Source organism: Ceratotherium simum, chromosome 21 (assembly GCF_057802395.1).
Source record: "Ceratotherium simum simum isolate JZ-2026a chromosome 21, ASM5780239v1, whole genome shotgun sequence".
NCBI classification, from domain to species: domain Eukaryota; kingdom Metazoa; phylum Chordata; class Mammalia; order Perissodactyla; family Rhinocerotidae; genus Ceratotherium; species Ceratotherium simum.
This window is the reverse complement of record NC_141920.1, coordinates 47,207,075-47,229,021: the sequence shown is the minus strand read 5'-3', so window position 1 is coordinate 47,229,021 and position 21,947 is coordinate 47,207,075. Positions and strand designations below refer to the sequence as shown.

The following is a 21,947-nucleotide window of genomic DNA, read 5'->3' as shown; positions in this document are numbered from 1 at the left end:
ATCCATCTCAACATAAATGTCTAGGCTATCGAGGAGCCTCAGGTTAGATGTGGTGAACACCCACAGCATGATTATCTGGAGCTTCTGACAAATATCTTAATTTTTTTAAAGGTTTTTGGTTGGTTGGTTTTCTCTGGCTATTAATAAATACATAAAGACCTTTGGGTGTAAACTAGCATTTTGCAGGAGTGAACTCTTCAATATACTGGTGCATCCACCTTTCAGCACTTCCAGGAGGCTAAGGATATATAAATATAACTGTTTGGTTATTGGTGGTTATCATCAAGAGTCTGACCACTATCAGGTTTTAAGCCACATCCCTCACTTTGCCCCACATCTGGGCAAGCTGATGGTGTCCGCTCCTTTGACGCCAGAGGAAGATTCAAACCAGGCATGTCCCTGCTCACACACAGGAACCCTCTCCCCAGCCCCACCCCTAAGCACAATAAATAAGCCAGTCTCCTTTCCTTACTCTCAAGCCATTTCAGACCTCCTGGAATGCCTGCCCTACTCTTCCAGAGACCTCTATTATGCACATAATAACCTTTTCATATCCACATGGTGTGTGTGTGGTGTCATCAGTCTCGACATCTGAAACAAATTTTGAGAGGGTGTCCTTTCTGTTTCTCAGAGTGACTACAACAGTAATTAATAACATATTGGTTAGCCAGGCTTCTTTCCGCTTATACAGAAAAATCTAGGCCAACTGGTTAGTGGTCTAAAATTTATAAAACTGGTATATGTTTGGTCAAGACTGGAAACAAAAGATTTGTTTAACTTAATAACAAGAGAATCCTAGGTTCTACCTTTTATTTACTTATGAAACATCTGGGGCAATTGTATAAACAACTGTGTAGACACAACCAACATCATCAAACTGGGCTCTTGGTTCTATTCAACTTCTCTGGTACTCATCAGATTCTATTTCACTAGACCTGCCAAGAAGTGACTTCATAGTACCCGTATCCATTCAGCATAGGGAGTCATCCTACAATATTCCTTTCCTTTACAAAACAGATTCTTCATGCTTAGAAGATTTTTAAAAATCATTAGGAACAACGAATAAATGTAAATATTTTTATAATCTTTGAGTAGGAAAAGAGTGAAAAACCAGAAGGAACGAAGGAAAATATCGACACACTTGACTGCATAAAAATTTTAAAGTCAGTTTGGCAAAAGACACTAGAATCAAAATTAGAAGACAAACAACAAACAGGGAAATAGCCACAATATACACACAAGAAAAAGAGTTAATATCTTTACTACATAAAGAACTCTTACAACTCAATACAAAAAAGATGAACACTATAGTAGACAAAAGATGTGAACAGGTAATTCACAGGAAAAATCCAAATGACTGTTAAGTATATGAAATGATACCCAACTCCATTAATATTCAAAGAGATATAAACTGAAACAATAAATACTATGTTTCCCCTGGTATGGGTATAGTCTGAGGTAGATGAAAAAGAATGATAAAACCCAAGGCTGGCGAGAGTGTAGGGAAAAGGTGATCCTTATGTCCTGCTGGCAGGAGCATAAATGGTGCTGCTTTTCTAAAGGGTAGTGTGTACCAAAATATAAACCTCGTCAATTCCACTTGTAAAGATACATCCTAAGCAAATCATTGTTCAGGTACACAAAGATGTATGTACACAGATGTTCATGGGACTGTTGTTCACAATATCTGAAAATTGGAGCAACGTGAACATCAGTCAATATGGCTCTGGTGAAGTAAATCATGCTATAACTACACAATGGAATTTCATGCAGCTGAGAACATGCTAAATGCCATCAACACAGATGTAAATAAAGAAGACTACAGTCTGTGTAGTATCACCCTATGTATGTTTTTAAAAACGCATAAAAGAATCTAGAAGACTACACACCAAATTTTAAAATGGCTGACTCTGGGAGTCACGCCTTGGAAAAGAGGGCAAGGGGAGGCATGACTAAAGGCCCTGAGACCATTTGCACAGGCGCCTCCCTAGAAGACTGAAATTTGGAAAGCAAACAAAGTGATGAAGCCTGCAGGTAAAATCAGCTTCTCTTCTGGCCCCAGCTGGCTGCTGCTCCAAGTGCTGGGTCATTAAGGGTGCAGGGAGATGCTCTCCAGCTACCGCAGTCCCTACAAATAAGGAAAACAGGAGCACAGTGAGGGCGGGTGGCTGAATCAGAAGGCTTAGAAAGCATTTTCATTTAGTGTCACCCAGCTAGTTATTCCTGGCTGTAATGCCCTCAAGAGAAAGGAGATAAAAGGCTCTGTTATAACACTGGGATGGGGTGGGGATGGGGGCGGAGCGGGGGGGAGTGTCACAAAGTGCTGAGGAACTCTGTAAACCCCCAAGGCTGGCCTAATGAGTTGTGCTCTGACCTAGGCAGAGGGGATGGCAAGGAGGACAACTCACTTTATCAGGGAGGGAGAGAAATGACATCAAGAAAAGGGCAATGGCTTGCCCTCTGGGAGCTGTCAAAGCATGTTGGGGCAACGCCCCTTCAGAGGCATACTCTGCAAGCTGTCAATTGGAAGAGGGGGAGCCAGGCTTTGGCGAGCAGGAAACACCACAGTATAACGGAAGCAACCTAGTGTGACCCTTAGCAGGTCCCTATCTGTAAGCCTAGCTGCAACTTTCTGGAATCCGGTACTTAGTCATGTGCATGGTACAGAGTGGGAGGTAGCTGCAGTCTGCGAATGACGGTGCTTATTCATACGAGAATAAGAGTCACTGGGGAAGAGAACAGAGTAGCTCAGGGTTCTCTGGGTCAAGGTGAAAAACTTCCCTTCTCATTGTTCTCCCTTCTACAGCCCTGGTTACCCCAGGAATGGGTGACTAATCTAGAACCCCAGACCCTGGAGGTGTAAGGAGCATAGTTTTTAGTGGTTGGTGTTCCATCCCTTGCTCCCTGCACTCCCACCACCCCCAACAATAGAGACAAAATTTACCTACAGCTAAATATGGGCTTGGAGGGCATGCTGTGGCGGCGTCCCATATAAAGTAGAGGAAGATGGGCACAGATGTTAGCCCAGGGCCAATCTTCCTCAGCAAAAAAGAGGAGGATTGGCATGGGATGTTAGCTCAAGGCTAGTCCTCCTCACAAAAAACAAACAACAACAACAAAAAGAAATGGATGTTCAAATTCATAAACTACATTTCCAACATTGTTGAAATGTACACCTGGCAGAATACAGTTCTTGTCAAAAGAACCAAAGAAGTGTTGCTTTGGATGTAGGCAAGGGAGAAGCTGGGGTTCCTCCAATCTTGATGCATACTCTGCAACTCAAACTCAGGCCAGACAAGATGAAGTTAGACAAAAACAAAGAGACTTTTACTAGGAGTTTAGGGAAAGAAATATCTCTACTTTCTTAGCAATGTTTTACTCTTGAATACTTTTAATATTGAAACAGATTTTCTAGAAACTAGAAAGTAATTGTGGGACCAGAGACAACCAGGATGGCATAAATGGTTTCATTGTGATATCTGAAATATTTTCATATGACAGGTCTAAACAAGTTAACATTTTCATTTCATTATATTGGCAACATAAGTAGTTTTAGGATATAAGTACCAAAGATGTTGATCCAAATGTAATCTCTGTATTTTAGCTCTGAAATATAAATGTCGATGCGTTACAGTTACGTAAGACATTTTAAAAAGTCTCTCTCTATATATGTACAGAGCTTTGCTATGTACGTTTTTGGCCTGTCACAGCTTAAGTAAGTAGTGAGATAATGATGGCAATAAGAGTTAGGTCTTAACCACACTAAAGAATTTAAAATGTACCAGTTTATAGACATATAGATCCATGAAATAGAAGCAAGAGCTTAGAAATTCTAGACATGCACATATATGGTGAATTGATTTTCAATAAAAACAAAAGAGCAATTCAACAAATAGTCCTTGAATAATTGGATATCCACTTATGGAAGAAAGGAAGGAAGGAGGGAGGGAGGGAGAGAGAGAGGAAGGGCAAGAAGGAAGGGAGGGAGGGAGGAAGAAAAAAAGTAAAATAACTAGATCTATACTTCCGCACAAAAGTTGAAAATGGACCATAAACCTAAAAGTAAAATACAAAACTTTAAAAGGGCAAGGTTGAGTTTTTTCTTTTGGTTCATGGAAATAGTCTACATTTTGATTGTGGTGGTGGTTACATGAGCACAGAACTGAACATTAAAAAAGGTCAATTTTAATGTATGTAAATTATACCTTAATTTAAAAACTTTAAATTCTGAGTGCTAAGAAAGGATCACTTTACATAAAACCTGTCAACTCTGCCACTAACAATCAAATGTGACTTGGGCAAAAACCTAAATTTTCTGAACTCAGCTCCTTAATAAGTATATTGAAGTCAATATAAGTGGTTCCTAGAACATACAAAAATACATTCATAAAGATATCTGGGGTCGATTAGAGGAAAAAACCAATGAATTTTATAGAGTTCACAGAATGTGAATTATATAAAATTCAGAAACATTATTATTTCAAAGTGGTATTTCTTAGCCCTTAAAAACAACTTTTAAAAGACGTGGTTTATTTTTTAACCTTTGGGAACATGAACGTTTCTTCAAAATAAAACAGTAAGATGTAAACCAACCAACCAAGGTCTTTCCCTCTTTTATCATTAACAATAAAGCTTTTAGTGAAAAGCAATACAAAGTAGCCATACCGCAGACAAGCTTTGTATTTTCAGCAAGCTTGCTACACACAGCAGTTTCCCGGCAATGAAGATAAATCTTAAGACATCTTTAGCCTATCTCTTCCCTACACATAAGTTCCTGCATAAGGGGAAAGTCACTTCACAGGAGGTTGTGCACAAGGCATATTCTCTCTCCTCTGCCTCACAGACACACTTGTGAGCAATGTCGCAACATCCCGGCACTATACATACATGCAAATTTGCCCACCGGGGTCTCATTTAGATGTATGGCTACAGGCTGGGCTAGTAACACATGCGCAATCTCTCACTGCAGAGGAACTCCATGCCAAACCATGCAAACCTAGAATGGGGTTCAGGACACTGTACATCAGCTTCCTCAAAGGCTATCACCATTATAAGTGTGTAAATGGATTTAAACTCTGCTTAGACAAAAACTAATGGACTTTTTAAACTCTATTTAGACAAAAATTAATAGACTTTTTCTCCTTTGGGAGGTTTAAAGGACACATTGTCTGAGAATCAAAGAATCTCCACACTGGAAGTTATATAGTGCCACCTCTCATCCAAGATCGTTCATCCTTCACTGTAAGTACCTGAGGATCTGTCACCCAGCTTCTGCTTTCACATACTCACCCAGGGGAGAAGGAAAAACTTAGCAGCATTCCCAAATCAACTCACAATTAGAAATGGATGTTCAGGGGCCGGCCCGGTGGCATAGCAGTTAAGTGTGCGCGCTCCGCTTCGGCCCAGGGTTCGCAGGTTCAGATCCCGGGCGCGCACTGACACACCGCTTCTCAAGCCATGCTGTGGCGGCGTCCCATATAAAGTAGAGGAAGATGGGCACAGATGTTAGCCCAGGGCCAATCTTCCTCAGCAAAAAAGAGGAGGATTGGCATGGGATGTTAGCTCAAGGCTAGTCCTCCTCACAAAAAACAAAAAACAACAACAACAAAAAGAAATGGATGTTCAAATTCATAAACTACATTTCCAACATTGTTGAACAATTTTCCTAGAAGGTTCTTGTAGTGAATTAAGATCTGCCTACATATACAAAATTTCCACTAATAGATCTTTTGATGCCATTGAGAACAAACCACATCTCTCTTTCACATTATAATTCTCTAAGCATTGGTAGACAGCTTTAATTTTTCATTTACATGTGTTTTTATTTGTAAGTTGCCAATTCCCAGAACAAAAAATAAAGTTCTTAAACAAATACACAAAACCCTACTGTCTAATAAACAGTTTATTTAGTGGCTACTAAGCGCTCAGCACATTTCACCGCCAACATGTAATGAGCTTGGAAGCCATCACTATCCTCTTGACAACAAGCAAGAAGCTAAATAAACTGAAAATCAATGTCTTTTCTTGGACTCATTAGAGAATTGAGGATGCAAGGCTATCTGCCACCTTGAAATCTGGCAAGATGAAGAAACCCAGCGAGTCACAGCTGAAATCTGCTTACCTGGAGCAGAAGTGCTAGAGCCATACACTGGTAGGGACACTTAAATGGTAAATTTGATGAACTGCTGGAGGCTGAGAGTGGACTAGCATAAGAGTGAGAATCTTTTGGGGGCTGTGGCCTTAGGGGGGTCCACACTTCTGTGAGTTTTACATCCAGAAACCTCACCAGGTTCTTATGGTAAAAAGCTAAGAAAGATCCTCTCAAGGCTGCAGCAGGGAGAGGGGAAAAGTGACCACTGTGAAATACATCCAGAGTGTTCCCCTACAAATGCCCACTCTCCAGAGGGAAGAACTTTACCAGAGACTTATCAAACCTGGGGGAAGGGCATTTCTCCAACTCCAGCCCTCTCTAGCTTCCCTGCCTCACAAAGGTTGGGGGAGCCAAGAGATATTTGTAAAGGTCACATCCACGGACACAGGCCCACTAAAAGACTGAGATTTAATCATAAGATTATAGAACACTTCCCCTCTCCTACACTTTACCACCACACCATCAGGGCTCCAGTATAATAACAATGGATTATAGCTGAAAGAGCTGCAAGACACAGACTTTATTTAAGAATCCTTAGTAAAGCCCTAAAACAACAGGAGATACAAAAGCAGGATACTAGATAAATTTGAAGCCTTTGGAGCCTATAACTACAGAAAACATTAAACACAGCCCAACTCCTAGCCATATTAACATTACAACCTCACACTAAAAGCCTATTTACCACAGTTACTATTACCTGATACATAATGTTTGATTTTCAACAAAAAAATTACAAGCGATGTTAAAAGGCAAGAAAAAGGACAGCCTGAAAAGACAAAGCAAGCATCAGAACCAAACTCAGATATGGCACAGATTTTTTATCATATAGGGAATTTTAAATAACTGTGATTAATATGTTAAGAGCTCAAATGCAAAAAAAATAGACAACAAGGGAGACAACATGGATAACATAAACATAGAGATGGAAACTCTAAGAATCAAAAGGAAATGCTAGAAATCAAAACCACTCAGTGGGCTTGAAGAGATGTCAATTAAAACTTCCCAAACTGAAATGCAAAGGGAAAATAAGAATGAAAAAGACAAGAGCGTCCAAGAACTGTGGGACAATTTCAAAAGGTATAACACACACACAATTGGAGTACCAGAGAGAGAAGAAAGAGAGAACAGAGCAGAAGAAATATTTGAAGTAATAATGACCAAGAATATTTCAAAATTGATGACAGATACCAAACTAAAGATCCAGGAAGCTCAGAGAACACTGAATAGGATAAATACCAAAAAGATTCATGCCTAGGTATATAATATTCAAACTGCAGAAAACCAAAGATGAAAAGAAAATCTTGAAAGAAGCTAGAGGGGGGTGAGGGGAAACCTTACTATAGAGGAATAAGGATAAAAATTACAGCAGACTACTAGTCAGAAACCACGCAAGCAAGAAGAGAGTGAAGTCAAGTGTTTAAATGATCAGCACCATGGTAAGTGCTATGAGGAAGAGATGACATTATCCGGAGCCAAAGAGTTAACTAATTAGAGAGATAAGATTAACATATTGAAAACAGATAATCTGGGGGCCAGCCCGGTGGCGTAGTGGTTAAGTTTCACATGCTCCACTTCAGCCCAGGGTTCACAAGTTCAGATCCTGAGCATGGACCTACACACTGCTTATCAAGCCATGCTGTGGTGGCAGCCCACATATAAAATTAGAGGAAGATTGGCAACAGATGTTAGCTCAGCGACACTCTTCCTCACCAAAACAAAAGAAAACAGATAATCTTAACAATTGCAGCCATGTTTAAAAAGTGAAAATTCCTCCCTTCACTTCCTCCTACTTCCAATCCCTAAGGGTAGCTCTTTGTAACTCTTTGGTGTGACTCCTTCCAAATAATTTTCTAGGCCCATGAACAGATCAATGAAGTTTTAAGTATATATTTAAATACAGATACTTTCTCTCTTTTTTTTTTAAATGAGATCATATTGTATGGTTTTGCAGCTTGCAAAATAATTGATATCTATTCATGGCTATGAATGTAGCTGAATGCAGTCCTCTCTCAACTCTTTTCAGTGACTACCTAGCATTTTCCTATTGATGGGAATTTATATTATTTATAATACTACAAATTGTCCTGCTATCAGGACAGTATATATATCTATATCTATATATCTATCTATATCCTTGTCCAAGTATTTTTGCAGGATCCAGTCCTGGAGATGAGTTTGATAAATCAAATGTACATTTAACATTTTCAGAGTATAAAGCTATATCACTTTATACTCTTATCAACAATGTGCCTTTGTGGTTCTATATTCTCCAACTCTAGATAGAAAGTAAATCTTTCTAGGGGAGAGGAATGGCTTCTCATGGTGTTTTAATTTGCAAGTCCCTAATACTAGCGGGGAATAAGCACCTTTTCAGGTGGTTATTAATCATTTGTGTAATTTCTTTTGTGAACCGTCCACTCTCTACTGGGTTATTTGTTTGAAGGCACTTTTATAGTAGAATGTTAATCCTTTTCACATACGTTACACACATTTTTGCCAGTCATGTGTCTTTTAACCTTGCTTGTCATGTATTTTGCTTCAAAGGAATTTTGAATTCCTATGGAATCAAATGTGTAACATTTTCCTTTGTTTTCCAGAACCAAGTCAGTGCCTTTATTCTACACGTGTGAAAACCAACTCACAGAGAGGTCAAGTCACTTGCCCAATTTTATATTCCTAACTAGTATCAAAGCTGGTATCAGTATCCATAGAAATGGCCAGAAGGAACATGAAAAGCTGCTCAACATTACTAATCATCAGGGACATGCAAATCAAAACCACAATGACATACCACCTCACATCTGTTAAAATGGCTATTATGAAAAAGACAAGAAATAGGGACAAGACAAAAAGACAAGAAAAGGGAAGTCTGTTGGTGGTAATGTAAATCGGTGCAGGCACTATAGAAAACAGTATGGAGGTTCCTCAAAAATTAAAAATAGAACTATCATATGATCCAGCAATTCCACTTCTGGATATTTATCCAAAGGAAATGAAATCATTATCTCAAAAAGATATCTGGACCCCCATATTCATTGCAGCATTATTTCCAATAGCCAAGACACGGAAACAATGTAAGAGTCCATCAACAGGGGCCGGCCTGGTGGCGCAAGCGGTTAAGTGCGTGTGCTCCACTTCGGTGGCTCTGGGTTTGCAGGTTCAGATCCTGGGCACGTGCCGACGCATTGCTTGGTAAGCCATGCTGTGGCGGCGTCCCATATAAAGTAGAGGAAGATGGGCATGGATGTTAGCTCAGGGCCACTCTTCCTCAAGGAAAAAAAAGGGGGGAGGATTAGCATAGGATGTTAGCTCAGGGCTAGTCCTCCTCACCAAAAAAAAAAAAAAAGTTCATCAACAGATGAATGGATAAAGAAGGTGTGGTACATATACATATACAATGAAATGTTATTCAGCCATAAAAAAGAAGAAAAACCTGCCATTTGCGACGACATGGATGGACCTTGAGGGCATTATGCTAAGTGAAATAAGTCAGACAGAAAAAGACAAATACTGTATGATTTCACTTACATGTGGAATCTAAAAACAAAAAAACAAACCCATAGACACAGAGATCAGATTGGTTGTTGCCAGAGGTGGAATAGCGGGGTAGGGGATATGGGTGAAGGTGATCAAAAGGTACAAACTTCCAGTTATAAGGTACATAAGTCCTAGGGATGTAATTTACAGCATAGTGACTATAGTTAATAGTACTATACTGTATATCCGAAAGTTGGATAAATCCGATAAAAGATTAAATCTTAACGGGGCCAGCCCAGTGGCGCAAGCGGTTAAGTGCGCGCGCTCCGCTGCAGCAGCCCGGAGTTTGCCTGTTCGGATCCTGGGCGCGCACCGACGCACCACTTGTCAGGCCATGCTGTGGCGGCGTCCCACATAAAGTAGAGGAAGATGGGCATGGATGTTAGCCCAGGGCCAGTCTTCCTCGGCAAAAAATGAGGAGGATTGGCAGATGTTAGCACAGGGCTGATCTCCTCGAAAAAAAAAAAAAAAGATTAGATCTTAAAACTTCTCATCACAAGAAAAAATAAATTTGTAACTGTGTGAAGATGATGTTAACTTATTGTGGTGATCATTTCACAATATATACATGTATCAAATCATTATGTTGTACATCTAAAACTAATACAATGTTATATGTCAAATATATCTCATTAAAGAAAAAAGAATCCAGGTCTTTCCACATAATGCTCTCCAACAATGACAAAATAACAAAAATGATAAATGTAATTGATAAATTTAATCATGTAATAGAAATTATAAGTTGGAATAGGGCATCAGTAGAGAGAGAGAGAGAGATCAAAAGGGCTGGAGTGGCCGGGAAAGTCTTTATGGAAGAGAGAATTTAAGCTGGGCCTTGATATGTGAATACCATATGGATTGTTGGGAGAACAGGAACAAAGACAAGGAGGCAGAACTATGCTTGCAGTGTCCACGGGATAACAAGACCAGCCTGACTGATCACAAGATGTATCCTGGAAGTAGGATGGTTAGGAAATAGTCATTCACAGACAGATGTTACTAAAACCATGAGAACAATGGATTTTCTGAAAGTAAAGCAGGGGAATCGAGTCTTTCTGAAAAGACTGGCTCTTTACTTCCTTTAATCCATGAGATCAACAGAGATGTGAGCTAGTGGTCAAGTGTCTGGTGGAAACTGGAAGAGAAGTGGCAATAGCCAACTGCACTCCACCGCTCCCTGCTGCATATCCAGAAAAAGTAAAGACAGGGGAATGTGGTGGCAGCAACCAGCTTGAGATCTATCAAACAAAAATTTGAGATCTACTGATCAGAATATCATGGACTGAGTTTTGAACATCATTAACTATGAGGGGCAAGAAAAGGAAGGGGAATCAGTATAGGAATATAGAACGAGCATTAAGTCAGAAGGGAAGCAGTAACAGAAACTAAGGCAGATGTTTTCCAGAAAGTAAAGATGGTCAGTAGCACCAGTTATAGCACAGAAGTCAAAGAAAAGGTACTGGAGGAAATCTGTTGGATTTGACAGCAAAGTTTTGGTGGCCATGTTTTGTCTATCCTGCCCCTCCCTCCAGTTGGGGGCTGTTCTCTCTGCACCCCCTCTCAAACACACACATATCTTGAACCCTATACATCTAGCGGTGGCTGCCTATAATAGAACTGTGGCCACAGTGGGTGAGCACTTGTCCCAAGCTGAGCCAATCTGTCCTTTTTAGGATTAGAGTAGAAGTCACTCTCTGAAGAGGGAACCACAGAATGGAAGGCCCAGAAGCTGTTGCTGGCCATTTCTTGCAAGATAGAGGAAACTGATCTGTAGTAGAAGAGACACCACCAACATGCAGAGAGACGTCAGGAAATGAGTGCCGTGGTGACATTTGAGTTTCTGGTTCCATTTGTCCCTGACATCCAGCTAGCTGCATGCTGGATGAGACCAACCCCAGTATCATTCAAATACATCCCCTTCTTCACATAAGCTACTTCAAGTTAGGTTCCTGTAATCTGCAACTAAAAACAGTTGTAAATAATACAAGTTTAAATGCAAATTAGTGGCATGAATTTCTACGTGGGGCTGCATATTTTTTTAACTTACTAAGTTAACAGGAATAAAACTGCTACAGAAGGATAAGGGAGAGAGATTTGTATATAGTGACTCCTAGGTTTCCAGACCTACCTATTCCACTTCTCGAATCTCTCTCATATCTGGCCTTCTCCATTTCCATGGATGCTGCTTCAGCTCAAGCCCTCATTCTTGCATGTTTTTATAATAGTCTCCTAATTGGATGCCCTGCCTCCAGCATTAGTATTCCTGAATTCATTCTCTATACTGACACCAGTACAAATTTCTGGAACATAAATCCAGTCTTTTTGCTCTCTATGGATAAAGTCCAAGTTATTTAGCATAGTGTACGATGCTCTTCATGATTTAGCTCCTGCCAAACTTTCCAGTCCTACCTCCACTAATTCCCAATTTGTATTTTATGCTCCAGTCACATGTAGCCACTTGCCATTCCCTGTACACTCCATGTTTTCTTGGGCTTGGCACATGGTAGACATTCATTAAATGTTCATTGACTTAAACTGCCTCTGTGCCTTTGAACATGCTCTTTTGGAATACCATTTCCACCTTCTAACTCCCTGATCTGTAAAATTCATCCCATATATCACTTTAGCCGGGTCACCTTCCTTGATCCTCCACAACACACGTCCTCTCTTCAGACTGAGTTAGCGGTCCCTCCTTTGTACTTCCATAGCCCATCATGCATAACTACCACAGCACTTTTTAAAATAAATTGAAAATGTTGGCTTACTTATCTCTTTCTCCTTCCCCCTTACCTGTCCTACCACGGGGGCTTCATTGAGGAAAGAACCTGTCCTGTCTTTCTCTCCGTATCTATAGCTTGGAATGTGGTGGGCAATCCACAAATGCTTACTGGATGACGGACTGAGTGGATAGAGCACATATTCATGTAGGTGTGGAAAAGGGGTAAAAGCCATTCCACCTCTAGACACAGATTCTGCAGTTGTTAGTTTAGCAGCCAAACAATACTGGAATAAATTTTTATGCAAATTACTGTGCTATTTACAGAGACGTCCTCCAGTAGCACACAATATGTTAAATATTGCAGAGTCCTCACCTAGGGTTTTCCAAGACATAACCTTCAAGGTATTTCTGCCTTGGCATAGAACTTTCCAAAGGCAAATTATCTGCATAAGAAACTTTTCAGTGTGGTTGATTCCAGGATTATCCAGTTGATTTTCTTCCAAAAGGAAAAAAGAAAGATATTTCCTTTATGCCTGAAGATTCATGTTTTCCCAAAAGGAAGGATAACAATATTCAAACTTTTGGCTGTAGAACGTTATGGAACAAGAGGAGATTAAGTGAAGGGGAGGTGTGAGGTGATAGAGAGAAGACTCAGTTCTCAAAGGAATAAATCTTTCTCTCCACAAGTCCAGATCCATCACTATACTAATATTACTTCTCAACTATCTCCTTTGACATATCGTGGGTTGCCAACTTCTGCAATAAAACATGGTATTTTAGGAAATATGTCCTTTTTATATGCAAAATACTATGCTAGTTACAGAGGTGTCCTTCAGTAGCAAAATACTGTAGCTTTTGTTGTTCTCAGAAAGAAAGCAGCGAGTGAAGGCAAGAGAAACAATAAACAAAGCAAACATTTTATGAAACAGCTATGATAGGTGATTTCATCTATTACTTAAACCTATTTAATTTAACCGTCACATTTTTACAGATGAGAAAACTGAGTTCAGAAAGGTTAAGTAAACTTTGCCACCAAATTTTACAGTTTGGTAGAGAAGAAGTCAACTGAAGTCTAATTCTAAAGCATAATTGCTTTTTACTATGTCATTTTCTCTCAAAGAAAAATAACAAGGATGAAAATGCAACAAATATATTACAGTCCTAAGCTAAAATTTCTAGCTTGAATATTTATTTAAGAGTGGTTATTTCTGGATGTTATTTCAGGGGACTTTGCCCTTACACTTTATATTTTACTTGGTTAATTTTCTTTTCTTTTTGGTTTTTAAAATGAGCAACAGTACTTTAGTAAATAGAAGAATATTAAAGAGATACTAAATTATGTACATAAAACTAGACTGGTAAAAAAGTTTTTAATGATTATCTAGTGTTGGTGAGAGATGTGAGGAAAAAAGTGTACATCATACACTGCTGACATGTAAATTGATAGTCTTTTTGGAGAGTAATTTAGCAACTTCTACTAAATGTATAATAAACTTACCCCTCTAATCCAATTTTACTTCTAGAAACCTATCCTACAGAAATATTTGTACCAATACACAAAGATCTGCAAATATATTCACTGCAGCACTGTTTGTAATAGAAAAAGAGAGGGAGAGAAAGAGAAGGGGAGGGAGGGGATGAGAGGAGAGGAAAGGAAAGAGATTAAACTCATTAACAGGAGACTGATAAAATAACATATAGTAAACCATATCATGGTATATAATGTGATCATTAGAAAGAATGATGAACATCTATGTGCACTGCCATGAAAACACTTACTTGTACTGACAAGGAACATATGTACAAGTACTGATGTGGAAATTGATATAAAATATAGTTAAGTGAAGAAAGGAAATCAGAATACAGAAAACTTATCCACGACTTCACTTTCTGCAGTTTCAGTTACCCTCGGTAAGCACTGTCCAAAAATATTAATGGAAAATTCCAGAAATGAACAATTCCTAAGTTTTAAGTTGAATGCCATTCTGAATAGTGTGATGAAATCTCGCACTGTCTCGCTCTGTCCCACTCAGGATGTGAATTATCCCTTTGTCCAGCGTATCCATGCTGTATACGCTACCCGCCCCTTAGTCACTTAGCCATCTCGGTTATTAGATCAACTGTTGCAGTATCGCAGTGCTTGTGTTCAAGTCACCCTTATTTTACTTAACAATGGCCCCAAAGCGCAAGAGTAGTGACGCTGGCAATTCAGATATGCCAAAGAGAAGCTGTAAAGTGTTTCTTTTAAGTGAAAAGGTGAAAGTTCTCAACTTAATGAGAAAAAAAATCATATGCTAAGGTCACTAAGATCTATGGTAAGAACAAATCTTCTATCCATGAAGTTGGAAAGAAGGAAAAAGAAATTTGTGCTAGTTTGGCTGTCCCACATCAAACTGCAAAAGTTAAGACCACAGTGTGAGATAACGTTCTTAGCTAAGATGGAAAAGGTATTAAAATTGTGAGTGGAAAAACATGAAGAGAAAATGTGTTCCCACTGACAGCAAAGTGTTGCACCAGGAAGCATTGCACCTATACGAAGACTTCAGCAAGGGATCCTCTGAGACGAGTGACACCAAGTCACTTACTGCAAGTAAGGGATGGTTACACAGATTCAGGAATAGGTTTGGACTGAAAGACAGAGAGACCACATCCACATAACTTTCATTACAGTATATTGTCATAATTGTGCTATTTTATTGTTATTGTTGTTAACCTCTCACTGCATCTAATTTATAAACTATCATAGTTATGTATGTATAGGAAAAAACATAGTATATATAGGGCTCAGTACTATCCAAGGTTTCAGGGATCCACTGGGGGTCTTGGACACAGTCACAATAGCTGCTCTAGACTGAACATCTGCTCTGTGCGAGGTAATTTTTCATTAGCTCTAAATTATTACTAACTTTGCATACCAACTCCATAACATAGGTGGAATTTTCCTATTTATAGACAAAGAATTAAAGGCCTAAAATGTTCATTTTCTGTCATGAAGGAAATACTCAATAACCCCCGCAAATAAGGGGGGACTACTGTATACATGTAATGATACCATTACATTTTTTTGTGTGAATATAAGTTCTAGATACATAAGGAAATAAAACTAGAGAATATATATATGTGTGTGACATATATAGGAAAACATCTAAAAAAACACACAGAAAACCCTTAATAGTGATTACTTCTGGAGACGTGTGAGATTGTGTATTTGTGAAGGAGATTTTCACTTGCACTCTAGCAGAGGTTGACCACCGTTTTCTGTAAAAGGGCAAGCAAGCAAATATTTTAGGCTTGTGGGCTAAAATATGGTCTCGGTTGCAACTACTCTTTTTTTTTTTTTTATTTTATTTATTTATTTTTTCCCCCCAAAGCCCCAGTAGATAGTTGTATGTCATAGCTGCACATCCTTCTAGTTGCTGTACGTGGGACGCGGCCTCAGCATTGCTGGAGAAGTGGTGCATCGGTGTGCACCCGGGATCCGAATCCGGGCTGCCAGCAGCGGAAATCGCGCACTTAACCACTAAGCCACGGGGCCGGCCCGCAACTACTCAGCTCTTAACACTGAGGAAGGAGTGTGGCTATGGTCAATAAAATTTTATTTATGAACACTGAAATTCGAATTTCAAATAATTTTCATGCATCACAAAATATTATTATTCATTTTATTTTTCAACCATTTAAAAATGTAAAAACCATTCTTAGCTCCTGGGCCATACAAAAACATGTGCAGGGTCAGACTTGGCCCGGAGGCCATAGTTTCCTGATCCCCGCTTTGGAGCTACACTTCTCAATACCATAGTCATGAGCAACACACCAGTACTAAGCACTTGAAATGTAGCTAGTACAAATTGAGATGTGTAGCAAGTGTAAAATTACAAAGACTTAGCACAAAAAAAAATGCCTTAATAATTTTTATGTGGGTGATATACTGAAAGAATAATATTTGGGTATACTGAGTTAAATAAAATATATTTTTATTTACTCTCACCTGTTTCTTTTTACTTTATTTAATGTAGCTACTAGAAAATTTTAAATTATATATGTGGCTCACATTGTATTTCCATTGCACAGAATTGCTCTATATACTTCCACATTATTTTGAATTATTTTGCAACAAGCTTCTATTTATTTATTACTTCAATAACTTTAATAATATTTGGCTGATGTCAATAATTAACACCTATAATCTACAAATCAAATATTTATTTCACTATAACCTGAGAAATTATATTATTTTTCTAAGGAAATTATTTTATTACTGTAGTAACCATAGGAAAGAAACACCTTTTATCACTGCTCTGTTAGCTCTATTTACAGCCACTTGAAACTTCAAAACTTTCTACCGTTCGCATAAAGGAAATGTATACAAAACAAATATCCAGGGGCTGGCCCTATGGCTTAGCGGTTAAGTGCGTGCGCTCCGCTGCAGGCGGCTCGGCTTCAGATCCCGGGCGCGCACCGACACACCGCTTCTCCGGCCATGCTGAGGCCGCGTCCCACATACAGCAACTAGAAGGATGTGCAGCTATGACATACAACTATCTACTGGGGCTTTGGGGAGAAAAAGGGGAAAAAAAGGAGGAGGATTGGCAACAGATGTTAGCTCAGGGCTGGTCTTCCTCAGCAAAAAGAGGGGGATTGGCATGGATGTTAGCTCAGGGCTGATCTTCCTCACAAAAAAAAAAAAAAGAAAAGAAAAAGAAAGAAAAACAAATATCCAGTTGAAGAGTGAGTTCGTAAACTTTGTCTAAATAGCCATCAAAATAGTCTAACAACGTAAGAATAGTAACAATAACTACTCAAATATTGCATAAATCCTGACCTATCAACCTTGTAGAGATGCAGAAAAGCAGTATAAACAATTATCTTTGAGATCTCTTTCCCACTCCTTTTCAGAATATTTTTCACTTGAATTCACCGTCAATATTGACCACATTTTAAGTTTTCTTCTATTGTAACTATTAAATGAGATAAACACCTAAAGTTCATGAACATACCTAGCACATTAGCAAAAGATTAATAAATGTTAGTGGGTTTTAGGATTTTAGCTTCATCTCCACCTTATAAACGGGATATGTTCTAAAAAGTTCATTAGTAATTGTTTAGAACCCGGCATGCATTTCATATATATTATATATATAATATAATATATATAAAATTCATACATATTCACAAGCATATATATATGTATAATATAATATATATATAAAATTCGTGTACATTCACAAGCATATATATAAACATATATATGTACATATAATTTAAAAGTACTGTTTCAAGATCAGGATATGGATGACAGAATAAGTTTCCTCTCTCTGGTATCAGAGGGGCTCCCTTCTCAATTTTATAAAGCAGTTAGGACAGTCTTAAGCATAGAGTAATCACTTAATAAATTCTTGGTTAATACAATCATATATGCTCATTCCAGATTTTTTTTGTTCTGGGGGATTTTTTGTATGAAAAGGAGACAACATAAGATAATATGATAATAATATAATATCTTCTTATATTTAGAGAGCTTTATGGGAAGAGACTAGACTTACAGCTTGGCATCAAAGGACTAACTAGGACTCATACCTGCAAACTACAGCGACACAGTTAGTCTCAACATAAGAACTTTCTAATAACCAGACTGTCAAACAATGTTGTGGTTTCTATGAAGTCTTCTTTGAAAAGCATGGAGTTCATTCCTAGAATATCAGAAGGCTACATATCTGGACCATATTATTTTGCTCACACCCCTCAGAGTTACCTTAATTGAGCTGATTTGGTGTTGTACTCTTTATATAAGATCCTTTTTTATGAGGTCCTGATTCTTACTAAATGTTTAAAGTACACAAATATATTTATTAATAAATTGCTTCATATCCTTTATAAATCAAGATAGAGAAAGAATAAATGTATAATCAAGCTTTTATTTTTTGCATCATATAATAAATTCCTCTTGAGCCTCTATGTCAAAATATCTAGAATTTGAAAAGTCAAGACAGTGGCATAGGCAGACTCTGAACTCACCCCCTCCCAGGGACACAGCCCATTTACAGCTACTCTTGTGAAAACTACCCCTGAGAAAGAACTGAAAACTGGATAAGAGGAACCCCTGCAACAAACAACAGTCCTAATTGAGGTGGAAAAGGCAGAAATTCCCTTCTGGAGAGGAAAAATGCCACCTTCACAAGCCACAATGCTTCAAGGCAGCCCAGGAGCAACCCAAAGATACACAGCCCTCCCTGGAGGAGTGGGGGACCTGAGCCAGGGAGCATTCCTGCTACAGGAATTTTTTAGGCCCAGCACAACCAAGATGAGTAGCATAATATCTGGCTTTGCTGGCTACTAACAACAGGGAATACTCCCAGAAAAGCTGGGCGACAAAGAAATTAAAGCTAGCTCTTATAAGAGCCCACATACAAACTCACCCATTTCAGAAAGCAACCTAAAGTCACCAGAAAGAAAGGTGCACAGGGCTTTGGTGAAAAGAGACTCACCTGATAGGCTCTGGGTGCATCTCAGTGAGAGGTGAGACCTCTCCAGGGACTGGGACATTGGTGGCAGCCATTGTTGTGACCTTCTATGGACATGCTAACACAGATGCTGGCAGATGACACTGGAGTTCTCCCCATGGCCTGGAAGCCCAGGGTCTGCCCCACCCACTAGAGCGCCAATTTAATCCAGCTAACCAAGGCAAGCAGCCTGCCCTAGGGACTGGCCACACCCAACAACAAGCCCTTGGGCAACTTATGGGCCTGCTAAGCAAGCTGTCTGGATTCTCTGAAGTCTGGCAAGTGGGTCCACCTCTGTGGGGCATGGCGAGTGCAAGGAATGGGTGGAGTGTGTGGGGCATTGGTGGAGTGAGTGGGGCTCCTGGCTTGGAGTAACTAGGTCCACCTCAGAGGGTTGGGGCTCATGCACAGGGCGGGACTGTGTTGACTGTGTGTGTGGCCCTGAGGGTGGCGGGGCTTCTCAGCTGCAGAAGACTTGTGCTTCTCAAACAGCCACATAGGGGATCAGCCCCACCTTCCAAAGCCTGAAACAACTGGGGGATCCCATGCCTGAGGCCAGCCCCACCAAGCTACAATCCTCAGAGAGCTGACAAGAGCCTTATAGGCCAGAGGTCTAAAGCAATTGTAAGCCCCCGAGCCTAACAAACAGCCACACTGGGGTTCTACACACATAATAGAAAAACTGCAACAGGAATGTGCTATTAGACCTTGCAGCCAACTGTGCTGGGGCTCCCCACACCCAATAAAGAACTGAAGTGTCCACAACAACCACACAAAGCTGAGCATTACAACCTGCCAGCCAGGGGGACAGCTCAGCCTCTGTGGGCACCTACAGCAAGAACAACCCTGCCATAACAGAAGGACACACATAGCCCACACGGGGGTCACACCTAGAACACTTGGAACTGGTGATGAGAGGAAGGCACACTGCTGAGCCTCATAAGGCATCACTTACATAAGGTCATCTCTCCAAGATCAGGAGATATAGCTGACCTACCTAACACAAAGATAGAAGCACAGAGAAAGAGGCAAAATGAGGAGGCAAAGGAATACATTCCAAATAAGGGAACAGGACAAAACCTCAGAAAAGGAACTAAATGAAACAGAAATGAGCAACCTACCCAACAGAGAGTTCAAAGAGTCATAAGCATGATCACTGATCTTGGGAGAAGAACGGATGAACTCAATGAGAACATCAACAAAGAAATGGAAGATATAAAAAAGAACCAATCTGAAATGAAAAATACAATACTGGAAATGAAAAATTCACTAGAGGGACTTAAAAGCAGAGTAGAGAAGAATGGAGCAAGCTGGACGAAAGACTAGAGGAAATCACCCAAGATGAATAGATAAAAGAAAAAAGAATTACAAAGAGTGAGGACAGTCTAAAGGGCCTCTGGGACAACACCAAGTGCACTAACATCCATGTTATATGTGTCCCAGAAGGAGAAGAGAGAGACAAAGGGGCAGAGAATCTATTTGAAGAAATAATAGCTGAAAACTTCCCTAACCTAAGGAAGGAAACAGACATCCAGGTACAAGAAGCACAGAGAGCACCAAACAAGATAAACTCAAAGAGGCCCACACCAAGACACATCATAATTAAAATGTCCAGAATTAAAGATAAAGAGAGAATCCTAAAAGCCACAAGAGAAAGACAACAAGTTACACTCAAAGGAAACCCCATAAGGCTATCAGCTTGCTTCTCAGCAGAAGCCTTACAGGCTAGAAGGGAGTGGCATGATATATTTAAAGTGCTAAAAGGAAAAAACCTATAGCCAAGAATACTCTACCCAGCAAGGTTATCATTCAGAATGCAAGGAGAGATAAAGAGTTTCCCAGACAAGAAAAATTAAAGGAGTTTATCATGAAGAAACCAGTCCTACAAGAAATGCTAGGGGGACTTATTTAATGGGGAAAGAGAAGAACACACATAGGAAAAATTATCTATTTCCATGATAAGAGGGTAATGGATACAAATGCACAAAAAGGAGGTTAGATATGATATCAAAAACACAAAATGTGGGAGGAGGGGAGTAAAAGAGTAGAGCTTTCAGACAGAGGTCAAACTAAATAGGTCATCAAGTTAATATAGACTGCTATAGACATAGGTTACTATATATGAACCCCATGGTAATTACAAACCAGAAACGTATAACAAATACCAAAAAACTAAGAAAAGGAACCCAAACATAATACTAAAGAAAGCCATCAAACCACAAGGGAAGAGAGCAAGAGAAGAAGAAAGGAACAGAGAAGAACTACTAAAACACTGAGAAAAAAAGTCAAAAAAAGGCAGTAAGTACATACTTATCAATAGCTGCTTTAAATGTCAATGGACTAAGTGCTCCTGTTAAAAGACGTAGGGTGGGAGAGAGAAGTCAAGACGGCGTAAGCAGACTTGGAACTCACCTCTTCCCGCGGACACAGCCAATTTACAGCTACTCATGGAAAAATTACCCCCGAGACAGAACTGAAAGCTGGATAAGAGGAACTCCTGCAACAAAGGACAATCCTAAATGAGGTGAAAGAGGCAGAAACTCCCTTCTGGAGACGAAAAATGCCGCCTTCACAAGCCGCCAGCTTCACGACCGCCCGGGAACAGCCCACAGGTACGCAGCCTCCCTGGAGGAGTGGGGCCCTGAGCCGGGAGCTGCCCCACTGTAGGCACTTTGTGGAGCCAGCACAATCGAGACAAGTGGCATAATATCTGACTTTGCCTGCTACTAAAACATTGGGGAGTACTCCCAGAAAAGCTGGTTCACAAAGAAATTAAAACTGGCTCTTAAAGGGCCCACACGCAAACTCACCCATTTCAGAAAGCAACCAAAAATCACCAGAAAGAAAGGTGCACAGTGCTTTGCTGAAAAGAGACTCACCTGATATGCTCTGAGTGCATTGCAGTGAGAGGTGAGACATCTCCAGGGACTGGGACATTGGCAGCGGCCATTGTTGTGGCCTGGTGTCGGCATGCTGACACAGACGCCATTGGAGTTCTCCCTGGGGCCTGCTAGCCCAGGTCTGCCCCAGCCACTAGAGC

At 39.8% G+C, this 21,947-nt stretch overlaps 1 protein-coding gene across 1 annotated transcript; it reads right to left on the bottom strand.

Annotated features, from left to right (window-relative positions):
* Window positions 1–1,101: 1,101 nt before the first annotated feature.
* On the bottom strand, window positions 1,102–21,943 carry LOC147914307 (uncharacterized). Its single transcript, XM_087444907.1, has 3 exons — window positions 21,787–21,943; window positions 21,320–21,404; window positions 1,102–2,128 (listed from the first exon to the last, which is right to left on the bottom strand). Exons 1-3 carry the CDS (start codon window positions 21,877–21,879, stop codon window positions 1,953–1,955), a joined length of 354 nt encoding a protein of 117 aa, XP_087301033.1. The 5' UTR covers window positions 21,880–21,943; the 3' UTR covers window positions 1,102–1,952.
* Between the last annotated feature and the right edge of the window lie 4 nt (window positions 21,944–21,947).

Coding starts and splice junctions, on each gene's coding strand:
- LOC147914307 (XM_087444907.1), bottom strand. CDS start 21,879: ATGCCGACACCAGGCCACAACAATGGCCGCTGCCAATGTCCCAGTCCC. Junction 21,405..21,786: donor ATGCACTCAGAGCATATCAG/GTGAGTCTCTTT, acceptor CCTTTGTTGCAG/GAGTTCCTCTTATCCAGCTT. Junction 2,129..21,319: donor GGCTGTGTCCGCGGGAAGAG/GTGAGTTCCAAG, acceptor CCTTATTTGTAG/GGACTGCGGTAGCTGGAGAG.